This window comes from Protopterus annectens, chromosome 8.part0 (assembly GCF_019279795.1).
Source record: "Protopterus annectens isolate FY-2018-M chromosome 8.part0, PAN1.0, whole genome shotgun sequence".
Lineage (NCBI taxonomy): Eukaryota > Metazoa > Chordata > Ceratodontiformes > Protopteridae > Protopterus > Protopterus annectens.
In genome coordinates, this window is record NC_056741.1 from 1,592,710,613 (window position 1) to 1,592,728,185 (window position 17,573).

At 38.0% G+C, this 17,573-nt stretch overlaps 1 protein-coding gene across 1 annotated transcript in view; it reads right to left on the reverse strand.

The window, feature by feature from the left end:
• The window catches only part of LOC122808516 (sorting nexin-19-like), a 501,608-nt gene that overhangs the window by 403,065 nt on the left and 80,970 nt on the right, over window positions 1–17,573 (reverse strand). Inside the window, exons 3-5 of the mRNA XM_044079471.1 lie at window positions 16,188–16,860; window positions 15,352–15,625; window positions 13,195–13,740 (exon numbers count right to left, since the gene is read on the reverse strand). Coding sequence (XP_043935406.1) covers window positions 13,195–13,740; window positions 15,352–15,625; window positions 16,188–16,860 — 1,493 coding nt within the window. The remainder of the gene's footprint in view (window positions 1–13,194; window positions 13,741–15,351; window positions 15,626–16,187; window positions 16,861–17,573) is intronic.

Consider the following 17,573-nt stretch of genomic DNA (forward strand, 5'->3'; position numbering starts at 1 on the left):
TTTCACTTTGGTTTCAAGTGTTAACAGGGTTTGACAATATCTATTAAATTCTAACAGAAATCTTGCCTAGCCCAAACTTTAAACTAGTTCAGCCACGAGGGGCATAGAGCAGGACTCAATTTGGAGCTACAATTTAGTTTTCTAAAGTAATTACAAAACGGTATTGGATCTATTGCTTGGGTACCAATACAATAACATTATTCCACTCATTAAGGGATTCTTCTGTAGACATGAGTTTGAGCATTTTCTGTGCCTATTCCCTAGCTGCTTGGTTTTGAGAGTCTTGCTACCTGGTATGGCTTTAGATTTACTTTTTCACCAGACAGAATTTCAATATTTTGTCTGATTAAATTGAGACTGCCAGGTAACTCTTGAGAATATGTTCCTGTCTTTAAGTACAGATTCCTTACCTTCTTGTTAAAGGGACATTTCAAATATTTCAACTATTGTGACTTCAGGACATGCTGTGACAGCCTCTACAGAAAGTTTATTTCTTCCAAGGCTTTAGAACATTTTTGTGTGGTATATTTGCTCTAGTTTCCTTTCTCTACTTTATAATTCACTTTACTGGTTTCCCTGTGATTTTAAAGGTCCTTGCTAACTTACTAGGAACATGTTCCTGGCAGTGGGCATAAAGGCAATGAATGTGCCCCCTGCTGTGGACAAGATGAGTGTTTGCATTACATGCCTTCTGTGCACTTTGTGTCCTTTCCATGAACTCCTTTACTAACATTATTAAAATATTGAATCCTTCCTCCAGTTCAGTAGAGTGTTCTATTATTCTCTTAAGGGGTATTTCCACTTCCCATATTTCTTTAACTATGTCCAAAATGCCTTGGGTGTGTCTGCCATGTAAGAGTTTGAATGTAGTTCACCTTGTTGAGGGGTCAAGACACCTCCCTCACAGCAAAGAGAAGACAGGGAAGCAGCTGGTCCCAATTTTCCCAACTTCTTCTACTGCTTTCCTTAACATGGACTTTAAGGTTTTGTTAAGACATTCAACTTGCCCATCTGAGGGTAGTATACAAAGGTCCTCAGCTGTTTCACTTTAACAAATGGCAAAGCTCATGCATATGTTTAGAGTTAAATGGGGTGCCGTGTTCAATATTATTTCTTCAGGTATTTGTACCCTGGAAAAATTATCACTAATGTTTTGCTACAGCTTTGGCATTTACTTTCCACAAAAACACTCTTTCAGGAAATTTGCTTGCATGGTCGGCAATCACTAGTATACACTGGTATGGTGATCATTACTGGAATTTACAAGTGAACCTGCAATGCCTATTGTTATTCCCTTAAATTTGACTTATGTTATAGGCAGGGGTATCAAATGGTTTGTAAAGCCTGGATTGGGTGCCATCTTCTGACATTTTGGGCAAGTGGCAAAGAAATTTTCTACTTTTTTCATTATTTCGGGCATTAAAATCTAGCTAAAATTCTAGCCTTGGTTTTTTTGCATCCCAGATATCCTCACATATTCTATGTGCCAATTTTATTATGCATTCTTAAAGGCTGTAACCCTAATAACTGGCTTATTATTTGTTCTCTTCATCTGGTCACCTTGTTCATCAATCATCTCACTTCTCAACTCAAAGTAAGGATATGAAATGCATCTGCTCTGGTTAACTGTTTCATCTTCTACTTGTACTACATTTAAGATTATATTGAGACATTTACTTTCATGAGTGGCTGGGGAGTGCCCTTTTAAGAATAGCTTACACCTAGAATTTCTAAAATTGTATTTACAGTATTCAAACCATAGTCTTAAAATACAAATTAAATTAGCCATTTGTGGCTTCATTAGTGTGTCCTTAGAAAATGTGCAGCTAAGTTACTTAAGGGGCCACTGTCAGATTTTTTGTCAGCATACAGTCATATATCTCACTGTCCATATAGACCTTTGGAAGCAGGGGTCTCCAATCAGATGTGATGACAAAGCTCTGATTCATTCACCTTGGGGTCAAGACCTCCCAAGTTACACACCTGTCAGAAGACATACTTACACATTATTTTCTGCTCCCATCTTCATCAAAAGCATGCTCGGTTTTAAGTTACACAGTCAGGTGGATGGCTAGTTCAGTGGCTATCTGTTGTTGCATACTCAGCAGGTATTGGTCATTTCTTTCCTGCATGTGGATTTGGCACTGGTCAGTAGATGTAAAAGCTTTTATTAAGGTGTCAACATTTTTTTTTCATTTTGGATGTCTGCAAATGTAGTGGAAGTATACAACCAGTCCAATCCCACTAGCTTTAGCGTACATCAACTTACACAACCCTATCTCCTGCCATAAGAATTAGTTTGGATGATGTGAATCCTCATACTGGCACAGAGGTTTAGTCTTTACCAAGCAGCCTTTCTTCATGCTATTACAATACCTTCACAGTACTGGCACTAGATTGCAATAGTGTACTCCAAACATCCTGTCATACATGTCCCAGAGGAGTTAACCAAACCAAAAATCATGCCACAGTCCTCAAAGTCAACAGACTTTTTCCTATTTTCCTTACCCCTACTTCCAGCCATCCCTATTGGTAAAATATTTCTCCATTCCTGTTTCTGCTTAGTTCTTAGAATGCCTTCTCCTATTTATGAATATAATATTATGTATGACTGTTGAGTCTCCTTAAGGGTCTATATCCAAAATCTTACTCTCTCCTTATTTCTCAAACTCCAACCCCCAATTTCATCACCCCATTCCACTTTGATTTATAACCTTATGCTTGTGATATGTATCTGACCAGTGTCTGAGCTTTAACTGCATACAGAATCCCTTCAAATCAAGTAACCTTGCCTAGCTTGTTCAATGGGGAGGATCAACTTATCCCATTTAACACTCGCTCTCTTCCCCTCTAAATAAATTCCTTCAATTAATCCACAAATTCTCCTGTGGTTGAGAAAAACATGCCTGATCTGTATGTAAAACTAAAGGGAATAACATACTTACACTGCTTGTATCTTGCTATCCATAATCAAGAGCTTTCAGTTTCTCAATTTTTGCATCTTCTTTTGTTTAGGCTCTTTCCACATATCTTCAGCTGCCATAGCAGAATCCTTTTTAATTCATACACCTAAACATTTGATCTTATCACATCCTCATGAATATGGGTATTGCTGAACTAATTTATGTGTGGGTACATACTTTACCGTTACTGCCTTTGTTTTATCTTCATTAATTTTATATCCCAAAAGACTTGAAACTGTCTCAATGTTCCAAAACATCAAAATGTCCTTTACTGGATTTTTCAAGTACAAACTATTATCTGCAAATAAAGCTTACTTTTCTTGAGTACCATTATAGTTATATCCCTAAATTTGTATACAAAGCAAGTAACAAAGGAGAAAGAAGACACCCTGGGCTGGTTCCTCTATTCAAACCAGGCTTGCTAAAGAGTAAAAAGAGGAACTCTCCCACCTTGATTCTTGCCTCTGACCCTTAGTATATCTCCCTTATTAGCCTCATTATTCTATCAGAAAAAGCATATGCTCCATTGCCCTTCTCATGAAATCCCAGGTAACTCTAGTGAATTCCTTCTTTGCACTCTGCTTCCCTTTGGCTCATCATTCTGTTAGTATTGTCAAATGTTTGTCTCCCCTCCAAACAAAAAAAGAAAAAAGAAAAAAATAGATCAGTATCAATCAATTTTGGCAACACTTTAGCCATTCACTTCTCTTGATTAATACTGACACAGATACTTCACAGTTGTGATTCAAACCCAAAACTGGTCTACTTGAAGCAGGATTTAAAAGGTCTTTGCCCTCTGAGTAGTAGAGCCACCACAGCTTTCTTCCAAATTTGTGGTACTGTCCTTCCTTTTAAAATTTTGTTAAAATATTCCAAATGTTTATCACTTTTCCCCCTCTTAACTTCCAAATTTCCACAGGAATAACATCTGTTCCTGGAGACTTCCCTGCTCATTGACTATACATCACCGTTTTTATCTCATTCTCTCGCATCTTGACTATTAATTTCACAGATATCCTCATTGACCCTAAGGTAAGGAAGGACCTTGTGCTTGACCAGAGATTTCCTAAACAGGTGGGATAGAAATGTGACAGGGGTGTGAACAGTGGTGGGCTCTAAACCCCAGTGTTACAGAGGAGTGAACTCTTGCTACATTTATTCAAAGTCTGAAACATCTTGCCCGGTAGTAAAGTGGGAAAAATGTGGAGTGTCTGAAGTCAATGTTGACGGAAGAACTCACACATGACTCAACATTTCAGTATTTAGTACACTGCTCTGGTCAATCAGGTGGTAGCTTTTTTGTGGGTATGGGCTTTCTCAAGGACACAGTGGATACAGTCACAGTGCCTCAAAGCTCTACAGAGAAAGATCAAGGGCTGTAGTTAGTCCAAGATACTTGTCATAAGTTTAACAGTGCCTCCACAGAAGGTCATACAGGGCAGACAACTGATGGGGATGTGGACTCACTGACCTTTGTTTGCTACAGACAGAATATCCTCAGCAGCTTACAAACCATTAGAAGCACTGGACTGCAAGGGTGTATTATGGCTTCAGCACCCATGGAGTGAGCTTGAAAGCATAAATATGTGCAACAAAATTTGTAAGCATGAATCAGTAAATGATCATGTGCATGAGAAGAGATCTGCAGTGGGTCTGGCATGGGTTTCAAACCTACCTTTGTAATTATCATTTTTGTACCTGCAGCTCAACTCCCATCAGGCATAAAACACATGCTTGAAGTTCAGAGCTTTGAAGTGTTACCCTTAGCATGGGATGATCTCATGAACTCACTTCACCTGGACCTGTTAGTCCATGCAGACATGGAGCTTTATCAAAGAAGAAACATCCTTCTTCCTGAGTACCACTGATCTATGACTGTATGACTCAAAAGATCTTTGTATGGTATAAGACTAAGACTGCTTGACCATGGGGAACACATGCTCATCAGAGGCAGAGTCCTGTAAGACCCTCAGGATATACATGAATGTAGAAGCTAAGGCAGAATCTCTATTAATCCCCTCACCCACAACTGCAATCTGAAGACTGCTTCATGTTTTAGTCTCTCGCAAACTTACCACCTACAGTGTTCTAGAGGGAGAAGTTGAACAATAGACCTTTATTAAGAAGGCTGCCCAAGGCTGTGAAGAGGGTCTCCCCACTGGTCTCTGTATACCACTACCATTTTCTTGGTCATGAAGAGAAAAAGTCAACAGCTTGCTCCCTTTTTCATGTCTTGAGTAATTGGGATTAACCTCTGACACTTACAGCAGTTGATGACCTTATGCACTTCCCGGAATTGTACACACACAGTCAATGCAGGCCTTAGATGGTAATCTGACAGCCATACAGGCATTATGTTGTTTACGCATGCAAGAGCAGGACTTTTCTCACAAAGGGCAAGATACGAACTGTGCATGCAATAAAAAAGGTTTGGTGGATGCAGGAGGTTAAGCACCTGACATGTTATACAACAGCATGTGTTGGTACAGGCACACTCATATCCCCAAAAGTTGTTGTTGTTGTCTTTCAGCTTTTCCCGGTTAGGGGTCGCCACGGCGGAACTCCAGTCTGCTAATGATTGGCAGTAGATTTTGACGAATGCCGAGGTGCCAGCTCGATGTTCAACCTTCAATGAAGGCACGCCCATTTACGCATGTCTTTCGAATGCCCACCCAACCGTGGGGAGGACATGCAGACTCCACACAGATGGCACTCCCCGCACTCTAGCCGAGAATCGAACGGGAGAACCTCTTGCTGTGAGGCAACAACGCTACCACTGCACCACCGCGTGATTACTTAAAAATATACTGTATTCTGTCAGTTCTTCCTTCTTTCCAAAAGGCCTAGAAATCCTTACAATTTGGGTACTTTGGCAATGCTTTGAAAATTTTTTCCATACTTGTCTGGCTCTATGGCACTGAGGGATGAAGCTCTGACTGAGACTCAGGTAACCAGGGTTAGAGGTGCTGACACTGGAGAAACCAAGCAAGGAGGGGGATGAGTGAAGAGGTGTGGTCTGCTCACGTCTTAGCGGTAGTGGGGGATACATGCACTTGGAGGCAAATAGGGCAGTGTGATCTCTCTGGTGGAGACAAGATGAGATCACAGTCTGTGCTGTAGGGGTTAAGGGAAAGGGCTGCTTGGAAGCAATGCTTCTTGGGAAGTCAGGCATGTTCTATTTGGTCAGTCTAGTCCATACCCCCCCCCCCCAGAGCTGTGCTGAGTGCACACTCAGGGCTGGGGAGAAAAACAGAAAAGACATGAGCCACCCTGATGGATGTCTGGAGGATGACCCGTCTCAGTCCACTCTAGCCCTTTAGGAAACAAATGGGATGACTGGCTGAGAGAGGGACTAATAGTTGGCAAGTGGTAGGAGCAGATCCTCCCCCCTCCCTATGAAAAAAAGTTTTTCATACTCCCAGTAAATTGTGCAGGATATTTACTGATATCCCCTTGTAGTGTCTGCATTATCCAGATATGGAAATTAGGTATTGGAAAGACATTTCTGGACCATTTTAGCCCTTCATGGTCTTACTCAAAAGCCAATTCAGTAGTTATAAACTGAAATAATTAACAGACAGAGTTTTTCTGCTGTCCTTATGGAAAAGTGGTGATGAGTTAGACACAAGTTGTGCAAGTTGACTTTAATTATCCTAGTGGAAATAAGTCAATAACTACAAAATTAAAATGTGTAATTTCCCCAGGTATTCAGCTGCTGAATATTCATTACCTGTAGGAAGCTTTATCAACTCTACCATCTCTCATTTCAAAGCAGATTGTGAAATGACTTTGTGATTAATGATTTGTTGCAGTCTGAAAATCTTAAAGGGAAATGGAGAGTCTCAACCAAGCATGTGTGTAACTAATTAGTAAACTATTAAATATTCCAAGTGTATGGGATGAGAGTGACATGAGAACAAATGTTACTTTCTGTGTATACAGAGTTTCTTTTCTCGTGTAATTTTTTTGTTGGTCACTTAAATATACATTTTTTTATGTCACCGATAGGTATGTGGAGAACCATCTGCATTTAATATTGTATAAAGTTGAATTACTTAATAAAATTATGTTGAAAATAAAAGTGGAAACCATGGGTGATGGGATGCTTCAGAAGATTCATCAGCAGAAAAGCTGACATTTGCAAAGAACCATATCTGACAGCCTCATTAAAGACTGACAGAAGGATATGAAATCAAACATCGAGGGACAGGGGCTCCAATAAAGCTATCTACAAACAAGACACTGTGTTCAAAAATGACATGACTCAAGAGGCATTTGTCATCTACACACTGTAAATGAAAGTTATGTACTTACTCCATGTTGTCTGATTTTTATCTTGCTCAAACTTATGGGTTTATGGAACCGACCTTGGTGCAGACTTTGAAGCTTTATAGGATTCAGATGTCTGACTTCTCCCCTACCTATAATTCCTTAGACTCTACCTTAGATACTCAGATCAAGTTTGCCCTCCATTTTCTGTGATATATAAGAACATGCTACATAAAAGGACCCTTAATTTAGACAGTCCCAAGTTGATGAGGAATAGTGGGTACAGTCTTACACAACCATGCGAAGACATGGGATAAAATCCACTCAATCATCTTGAAGCCATAGGTGACAATTTGTAAGGGGGTAGGAAGGAGGGAGTTTGAAGTGGATGAAAATCTGACAACATGGATGCAATGTTATGGTGCATAACTTTCGTATCTGATGTAGTCAATTTTTTCCATTTCAAATGTATAGGACAGAATTCTAAGCTATCAAACTGGGTGGTATCAAAGAATGACACCCCTGGGTATGGTGGAACCAAAGGAGGAGCATAATCTGGATCGAGTGTGCAGCTTATAATGAGACACACAGGTGCGTATCATAGCCCAGGTGGCTGTGGGAAAAATGTCATCAATGGATAAACGTTAAATGTTGTTGAAGTAGAAACTGTTCTGGTTGAAAAGGCATTTGGTTTACCCTTTAAGGGCAAATTCATATTATAGACAAAGCAGATACAATCTGAAAGCTATTTGGATTAAGTAAGCTTAGTCACTACCTTCCCCAACTTTGTTTTAGAAAATTAAATAAACAATCGTCTTTTCTGAATTATTTTGTCCTGTGGCTATAGAATCTGAGTTTCCTGTGTACATCGAACATATGCAGCAAGTGTTCTCCTATGTTTGACTACCTTGGAAAAAATACAAGCAAGTTTATTTATTGATTTAAATTAACCTTGGATGCCACCGTAGGAATAAAGAATGCATTAGTTCTAAGGGAAACTCCGCTTTTGTGAAAGTGGAGGCTTACCTGAAAGGGCCTGTAATGCCGAGATTCTTTTGCCTGATGTCACTGCCACTAAGACAATTGTTTTCCAAATTAGGAATTATAGATCTGCAGTGGTAGCTCTTTTAAATGGAGTCCGAGTCAGAGCTTGTACCATAATGATGATGTCCCATGGAGGTGGCAGAGTCTCTAATGGGAAGTCTTAGCAGGAAGGCACCTTTCAGGAATTCTTTTGAAATTTTCAGTGAAGCTACTGGAATGTCTTTATGTCTAATATGGAAATTTGAAATTGTAGCCAGCTGTGCCTTGATGGTGGCAATGCTGGAACCTTCATCACAAAGATCATATACAAATTCTAATATGGATGGAACAGATACTGAAAACAGATCCAGGCCTTTGGGGTAGGCCCAAATCAAGAATCTCTTCCATTTACTCTATTTTTTCTAGTGGACAGTTTCAGAGAAGCAGAAAGAATACTGACTACTGCACGAGAAAGCCTGGTACCTCTAGCTATGGTTAAAACTGGAGGAACCATGTGGTAAACTTCAGTGACTCCTTGACAAGGGGAGGCAGTCTGGATGGGTGAGTCAGTAGGTTTGGATACTAATCCAGCATCCATGGGAATGTAGTAATAGAAGTGACAGGTTGGGGAACCATGTCTGTCAGGGCCAAAAAGTGGCAATGAGGCCCTGCACTGTCTTGCTCTCTGTATGAATGTATTCTTTACGGGCAAAGGAGGAAAGGCATACAGGAGGCCCGGGAGCCAACTGTGGACCAGAACATCCCTTGGTGACTGTCCTTGTGGCCTGATAAGGGCAAAATACCTGCTGCATTTGTTGTTTAGATAGGATGCAAAGAGGTTGCAGTAAGGTTGGGCTCAGTGACTGAAAATTACATGTGTCACTGTAGGATTGAGGGACCACTTGTGAGGCATCCAAACTGTTCTGCTCAATTTGCCCAGAAGTACACTGGATAACCCCAGGATGTGGATTGCTATCAGAAAGCATTGTGAAGACCTCATTCATTGCCAGACTCTCAGAGCCTCTTGACACAGAGGATAAGAACAGGTTCCTCCCTTGCTTGTTGATGTACCATATCACTGTTATTTTGTCCGTTGGTATGAAAATCACACAGTTGGGAAGGAGGTCCTCAAATACCTGCAATAGTAGGAGGACCACTATCAACTCCAAGACACTGACATGAAGAATGACGTCTAATGGTGATATGTACCTTGGACCATTTTCCCGTCGAAATGACCCACCCCACCTAGAAAGTAGGCATCTGTGGTCACTGTTACAATCGGCGATTCCATCTGGAAAGGGCAACCCTCAGTCACAGTTGGGGATGTTATCCACCAAGCGATATGTTGTTTGCAGATCTGTGTAATTCAGATTTTTGAATGTAAGGGGTGAATGGATTGAGACTAATGGACTGTTAAAGTCCATTGCTGTACTCTCCTGTAGTATCTGGCAAAAGGGACCATTAGCATTGTGGATACCATGAGACCTAAAAGACTCAAAACTAACCTCAGTGATGGTGATAGGTGATGCAGTATATCTAAAGCGGTGAGAAGAAGTGACAGAACTTTGGACTGGGGAGGGTTGACTATTTGCAGTTTGGTGTCTAGGTGGAATCCTATGAACTCTATGCACTGTGTTAGAATTAGTTAACATTTTGGTAGTTTTTCCAGATATTCCTAAGTCCAGAAGCAACTGCAGTACCTGGTCCAGGAGGCTTAACAGGACATGTTCAGTAATAGCTGTGAGGAGGCAATCGTCAAGGTACAGAAGACTTGGATTCCCAGTAGGTGCAGGTGCGATGCTACCACTGACGTGATTTTGGTGAACACCCTAGGGGCTGTGTGGAGACCGAATGGTAGTGCCCGGAACTGGTGGTGACTGGCTTCCAGCTGGAAACAGAGGAATCTAGTAGGGGTCCTAGAGATCTATGGAGCACATTCAATCATCGTTCTTCAACAGAGGTAAAATGGATTGCACTGTGACCATCCAGATCTTTGTTTCACAAACTGGTTTAGGTGACTAAAACCCAAAAATGGGTCTGAGATCCCAGTTTTTCTTTGGTACTAAAAAGAACATGGAGTACACTTCAGATTTTAATTGGTTGTGGGGACGGTTGGATGATTCTTATTTTTTCAATCAGCTTTGAAATTTCTATGGCTACTAAGTCCCATTGACAGGGTGGAACATTGGGGAGGGAAAAGGAATTGAATAGCCTCTGGGTATTATATTTACCAATGTTGTAAAAGAACACACCAATCGTTGAGCAAAACACTTTATACACAGCAAAGCTTTCGGGCAAAACCCTTCTTCAATACTTAACAAAAAACATTAAAAAAGCAACATGCTTTAAATAGGAGCCTAAATAGTCACATGACAGCAGCTAACATCATATGACCAAAAACATAACTACTTGAATACAAGCAAACATTTAAAACATTTAAAATATTACATAAAAAATATAACATAAAAAATAAATACATAAATTACATATCTACTTAAATAACTTAGTCCGTTGTATCTTCATCAAAATTGGTTTCAAACTAACAGCGGAATTCAAGCCTGGCGAATGGTCAGCCACTAGCCTAATTATCCACTCATACTCCTTAATCTCTAAGAAATTATTAATATCCCCATCCCTAACAGATGGAGTAACCATATCTACAACCCTAAACTTAAAATATTAATTGCCTCCATGTAGCTTAATATGCTTAAATAAAGCGTTATTCTCACTCTCCCTTCTAATCTCAGACATGTGCTCAATTATTCGATCTTTCAGCTTACGTGTATAGTCTTCCCTACATAGAATGAAGGGCAGACTACACACATAGCCAAATAAACAACATTAGTACTACCACAATTTGCTACAAATTTCAACCTATAGCTCTTATTCGTAGTAGGGTGAACGTACAGATAGTTAGGACTATCCGCAACATCCACACAACAAGAGCATTTCAAACATTTAAAAGTACCAAAGCGAGTCAAAGTATACTGGATTATACTCAATCTAGAATTAAGGTTGAGGCTAAAATCCTTATAACATATCCGACTTTTTATAGTTCTCATATTCCTGTATGAAAAATATGGCTTACTACCTAGAAGCCTATTAATCTCACGAGAAGCCATCAAAACTGGCCAATTCTTCTCTATAATATGATTAATTGAATATGTTCTATTTGAAAAAGTCAAAACATATCTAATTCTATCCAACCTATGTATAGTACCATTCAACTCAGAAATATACTGAGAATCATCCTGACTATTCCTAAAAAAAGGTTTATATACAGTCTCTCTACTATGTATTGTATATGCCTTCAATTCTAACAACATTTGACGGTCATACACACTTGCGAAGAATTCATTAAACATTTCATCTAATTGCACATAAAAAGATGAGTTAGCCGTATTAAGCCTACTCACCCTGGCAAACTGAGCCTTCACTACACCTTTAAAAACATGCGGAGCATGCATACTGTCACGGTGTATGTATACTCGTGTGAACATCCTTCTTATAAATAGTAGTCTGTATCACGCCATCATCTAAAGTAATTTTGACATCAAGAAATATAGCCTAATTTTCTGAAACAGTCTCCTTAAATGTTAAGAAGGTAGTAGTTGTATTTAAATGTAACATAAATTCCGCCAAATCATCCAAAGAACCCTTCCATACCATAAAACAATCATCGACAAATCTTTGATAAAAACAAATGTTGTCATTCAAAAATTTAGATCCATCATGTATATATTGCAATTCCTATTGATGCAAAACTAAATTCGCATATGTATTAGCAACTGGTGTGCCCATGGCAACACCGGTAAGCTGTAAGTATAATTGTTGGTCGAAGGTAAAAATATTATTGCTCAGCACTAAATCTAACAGACAAATATTTTGAACATAAATTTACAGACATGGATCTTTGCGCTGTCAAAAATTCCCTAATGGAATCTATCCCATAGCTGTTCTGTATAACTGTAAAAACAGACACAATGTCCATAGTTACAAACAGGTATTCCCCTAAATCAATCTTCATAACATTCAAACTACTATACCAATTATATAATTTCCCCAAAAAATCACCAGTGTTTTTTAATATATTTCCACATCGTAATAAAAATGGATGCAGTTGTTTCTGTAAATAAACTGATATTGGTTCTGTTATCCATCCATTTCCCGACACTATAGGCCTGATGGGTGGATTAAACAACGATTTATGAATTTTAGGTAAACCATAAAGTTGGGGAATGGTAGGACATGGCACAGTAAAGAAATGAAACAAATCTAAATCTATATCCCCATTAATCTGTAATTCATAAACATGCAAGTTGACATTACTAATATGCTTCTTGACATCATTATAAGAAATACACTTAAATGCATTATCATTATCAGAAAATCAATGACAGCTGAAACATATTTGTCACGATCCATAATCACCACAGCCCCCCCTTTATCTGCTTGTTTGATAATTATATCTTTACTTAATTGTAAATTTTTCAAAGCAGTATATTCACTATATGTTAAATTATAGCGCTTTTTCTTGATGTTAGTACCATATAAATTTCTTAACTCGATCTAACATAAGTCATGAAAGGCCGTTGTAACTGGCAAACTAATCGGTATATAAGTACTGCGTCTCTTACATATAGATGGCATCGAAGCAGTTGATTTAAACAAAATTTTAAGATTTATAATTCTAACAAACTGCTTCAAATCCATTAGGGCAGATACTAAGTCATCATTGGCCATAGGTATAAAAAGCTCAGGCCTTTCCTTAGTAAAGCAAAACAAGACTCATCCAGTACAAATTTAGATAAATTCAGGATACCTTTATTTATCTCCGGCTCATCTTCCCTTGCCCCATAGGGCTGTAATTCTTGCGTTTGACCAAGCCGGATAATTGTCTCGTTAGAGATTTGTCCCTCATTGTTTTGTTGTCCTGCACCTTCTCCGGTTGACCCAACTGAAAGCATCTTTGAGAAAAATTCAAAACCAGCTGCTCGGTCTTCTTCGTAGATGATTTACCACTCTCTTGTTCTTCCCATGGTGCTTCCCCATAGATCACAGAGACTACGTCACTCGCATTAGAATCCTTCTCAGCTGATAACGACGTCGACACGGAAGGTGCGGTTACAAGCAATTGATCCAATGGCGTAGCAGATGAAACAAAATTTGAAGCAGAAATAGTCCCTGCTTCAGGAAATTCATCTAAAGAATTAATGGAAGTAGAACCAGAATATGTACCCTTAGAAGGAACCATCTTAACAAAAACGCCTTTAGAATCACTTTTAGGCCAAGAAAATATATGCCCTTTTTGAAAATCGGCAATATCTCTTAGTAATTTATGTTTTTTAACTGCTTCAAGGCGATCATCTAAATTATGCAACCTGTCCAACATCTGTTGATATATAGTTAACATGTTGGAAAAGCAGGACATAGTCATAAGCTCATTTTGCATTTGAATGATTTCTTCTTTTAATTCCATCTCACTCTTTGAAAAAAAGTCATTCATTAACATCATATAGTCCAAACTTAATTTAATATTTAGTTGTTGCCAACATTTTAATAAGTCCGGATAGGCATTACCGTACAACGGCATTTTTAGGATTCTCAATCCCCATGGTACTATGCCCATGTCAAGATATGCAGAAAAACTAAACCGTTGCTATTGTAGGCATTTATAAGCGCCCACCTTTCTTTCAAGCAGTTCCAACTTTTTAGTAAAAGTCACAGTACCTTCCGACCGAAAATTAGTAATATTGTCAATTTCCACAGAGGTAGTAAATACAAGGCTCAATAAGGGATTAACCTCCTTCGCCAGAAGGGATTTCAAGAAACAAGTTGTTTCCATGGCTGCAAAAGGCTCCCCACAAAAACGCCAACGAACCAGCAAAAAAGTATAAGTATATCCGCACAACCAAATGCTGGAAACCAATGTTGTAAAAGAACACACCAATCGTTGAGCAAAACACTTTATACACAGCAAAGCTTTCAGGCAAAACCCTTCTTCAATACTTAACAAAAAACATTAAAAAAGCAACATGCTTTAAATAGGAGCCTAAATAGTCACATGACAGCAGCTAACATCATATGACCAAAAACATAACTACTTGAATACAAGCAAACATTTAAAATATTACATAAAAAATATAACATAAAAAATAAATACATAAATTACATATCTAATTAAATAACTTAGTCCGTTGTATCTTCATCAAAATTGGTTTCAAACTAACAGCGGAATTCAAGCCTGGTGAGTGGTCAGCCGCTAGCCTAATTATCCACTCATACTCCTTAATCTCTAAGAAATTATTAATATCCCCCCCCTAACAGATGGAGTAACCATATCTATAACCCTAAACTTAAAACAATGATCGCCTCCATGTAGCTTAATATGCTTAAATAAAGCATTATTCTCGCTCTCCCTTCTAATCTCAGACTTGTGCTCAATTATTCGATCTTTCAGCTTACGTGTAGTCTTCCCTACATAAAATGAAGGGCAGACTACACACATAGCCAAATAAACATTAGTACTACCACAATTCGCTACAAATTTAAACCTATAGCTCTTATTCGTAGTAGGGTGAACGTACAGATAGTTAGGACTATCCGCAACATCCACACAACAAGAGCATTTCAAACATTTAAAACTACCAAAGCGAGTCAAAGTATACTGGCTTATACTCAATCTAGAATTAAGGTTGAAACTAAAATCCTTATAACATATCCGACTTTTTATAGTTCTCATATTCCTGTATGAAAAATATGGCTTACTACCTAGAAGCCTATTAATCTCAGAGAAGCCATCAAAACTGGCCAATTCTTCTCTATAAGATGTTTAATTGAATATGTTCTATTTGAAAAAGTCAAAACATATCTAATTCTATCCAACCTATGTATAGTACCTATTCAACTCAGAAATATACTGGGAATCATCCTGACTATTCCTAAAAAAAGGTTTATATACAGTCTCTCTGTTATGTATTGTATATGCCTTCAATTCTAACAACATTTGACAGTCATACCCACTTGCTAAGAATTCATTAAACATTTCATCTAATTGCACATAAAAAGATGAGTTAGCCGTATTAAGCCTACTCACCCTGGCAAACTGAGCCTTAACTACACCTATAAAAACATGCGGAGCATGCATACTGTCACTGTGTATGTATCTAATTGTGTGAACATCATTCTTATAAATAGTAGTCTGTATCACACCATCATCTAAAGTAATTTTGACATCAAGAAATATAGCCTCATTTTCTGAAACAGTCTCCTTAAATGTTAAGAAGCTAGTAGTTGTATTCATATGTAACATAAATTCCACCAAATCATCCAAAGAACCCTTCCACACCATAAAGCAATCATCGACAAATCTTTGATAAAAACAAATGTTGTCATTCAAAAATTTAGATCCACCATGTATATATTGCAATTCCCATTGATGCAAAACTAAATTTGCATATGTATTAGCAACCGGTATGCTGTAAGTATAATTGTTGGTCGAAGGTAAAAATATTATTGCTCAGCTCTAAATCTAACAGACAAATATTTTGAACATAATTTACAGACATGGATCTTTGCACTGTCAAAAATTCCCTAATGGAATCTATCCCGTAGCTGTTCGGTATAACCGTAAAAAGAGACACGATGTCCATAGTTACAAACACGTATTCCCCTAAATCAATCTTCATAACATTCAAACTACTAAACCAATCATATAATTTCCCCAAAAAATCGCCAGTGTCTTTTAATATATTTCCACATAGTAATAAAAATGGATGCAGTTGTTTCTGTAAATAAACTGATATTGGTTCTGTTATCCATCCATTTCCCGACACTATAGGTCTCATGGGTGGATTAAACAAAGATTTATGAATTTTAGGTAAACCATAAAGTTGGGGAATGGTAGGACATGGCACAGTAAAGAAATGAAACAAATCTAAATCTATATCCCTATTAATCTGTAATTCATAAACATGCAAGTTGACATTACTAATATGCTTCTTGACATCATTATAAGACATGCACTTAAATGCATCATCATCATCAAGAAAATCAATGACAGCTGAAACATATTTGTCACGATCCATAATCACCACAGCGTCCCCTTTATCTGCTTGTTTGATAATTATATCATTACTTAATTGTAAATTTTTCAAAGCAGTATATTCACTATATGTTAAATTATAGCACTTTTTCTTGATGTCAGTACCATATAAATTTTGTAACTCAATCTCACATAAGTCATGAAAGGCCGTTGTAACTGGCAAACTAATCGGTATATAAGTACTGTGTCTCTTACATATAGATGGCATCAAAGCAGTTGATTTAAACAAAATTTTAAGATTTATATTTCTAACAAACTGCTTCAAATCCGTTAGGGCAGATACTAAGTCATGATTGGCCATAGGTATAAAGCTCAGGCCCTTCCTTAGTAAAGCAAAACAAGACTCATCCAGTACAAATTTAGATAAATTCAGGAAATGGATAGATAACAGAACCAATATCAGTTTATTTACAGAAACAACTGCATCCATTTTTATTACGATGTGGATAGCACGGATAGATTCATTAGGAAAGGAATTTTGACAGGCGCAAAGATCCATGTCTGTAAATTATGTTCAAAGAAATATTTGTCTTGTTGTTAGATTTAGTGCTGAGCAATAATATTTTTACCTTCGACCAACAATTATACTTACAGCTTACCGGTGTTGCCATGTGCACACCGGTTGCTAATACATATGCAAATTTAGTTTTGCATCAATGGGAATTGCAATATATACATGATGGATCTAAATTTTTGAATGACAACATTTGTTTTTATCAAAGATTTGTCAATGATAGTTTTATGGTATGGAAGGGTTCTTTGGATGATTTGGCAGAATTTATGTTACATTTAAATACAACTACTAGCTTTAACATTTAAGGAGACTGTTTCAGAAAATGAGGCTATATTTCTTGATGTCAAAATTACTTTAGATGATGGTGTGATACAGACTATTTATAAGAAGGATGTCTACACTGCAGTAGATATGCATACTTAACAATCGTGACAGTATGCATGCTCCATAGGAGTTTTTAAAATAAGTTATGTTCTTACCATAACGTTCCAATGTTAGTTGTCTTCTTCTCGCCTTCTTCTTGCTGGATGGGTTCGGGCCGATTTAATTCCTCGGCTCGATTCTCGAAGCACTCTTTAAAGCTCTGAGAGTTGGTTCCACCTGTCTGAGGCTCCTATATAAAAGCTAAGTACCATTTTTGCTAAGAAGCAGGTGTAAAAAAAAGTCACAATCACAACTCCTCTAGGTCTGCAAAAAAGGG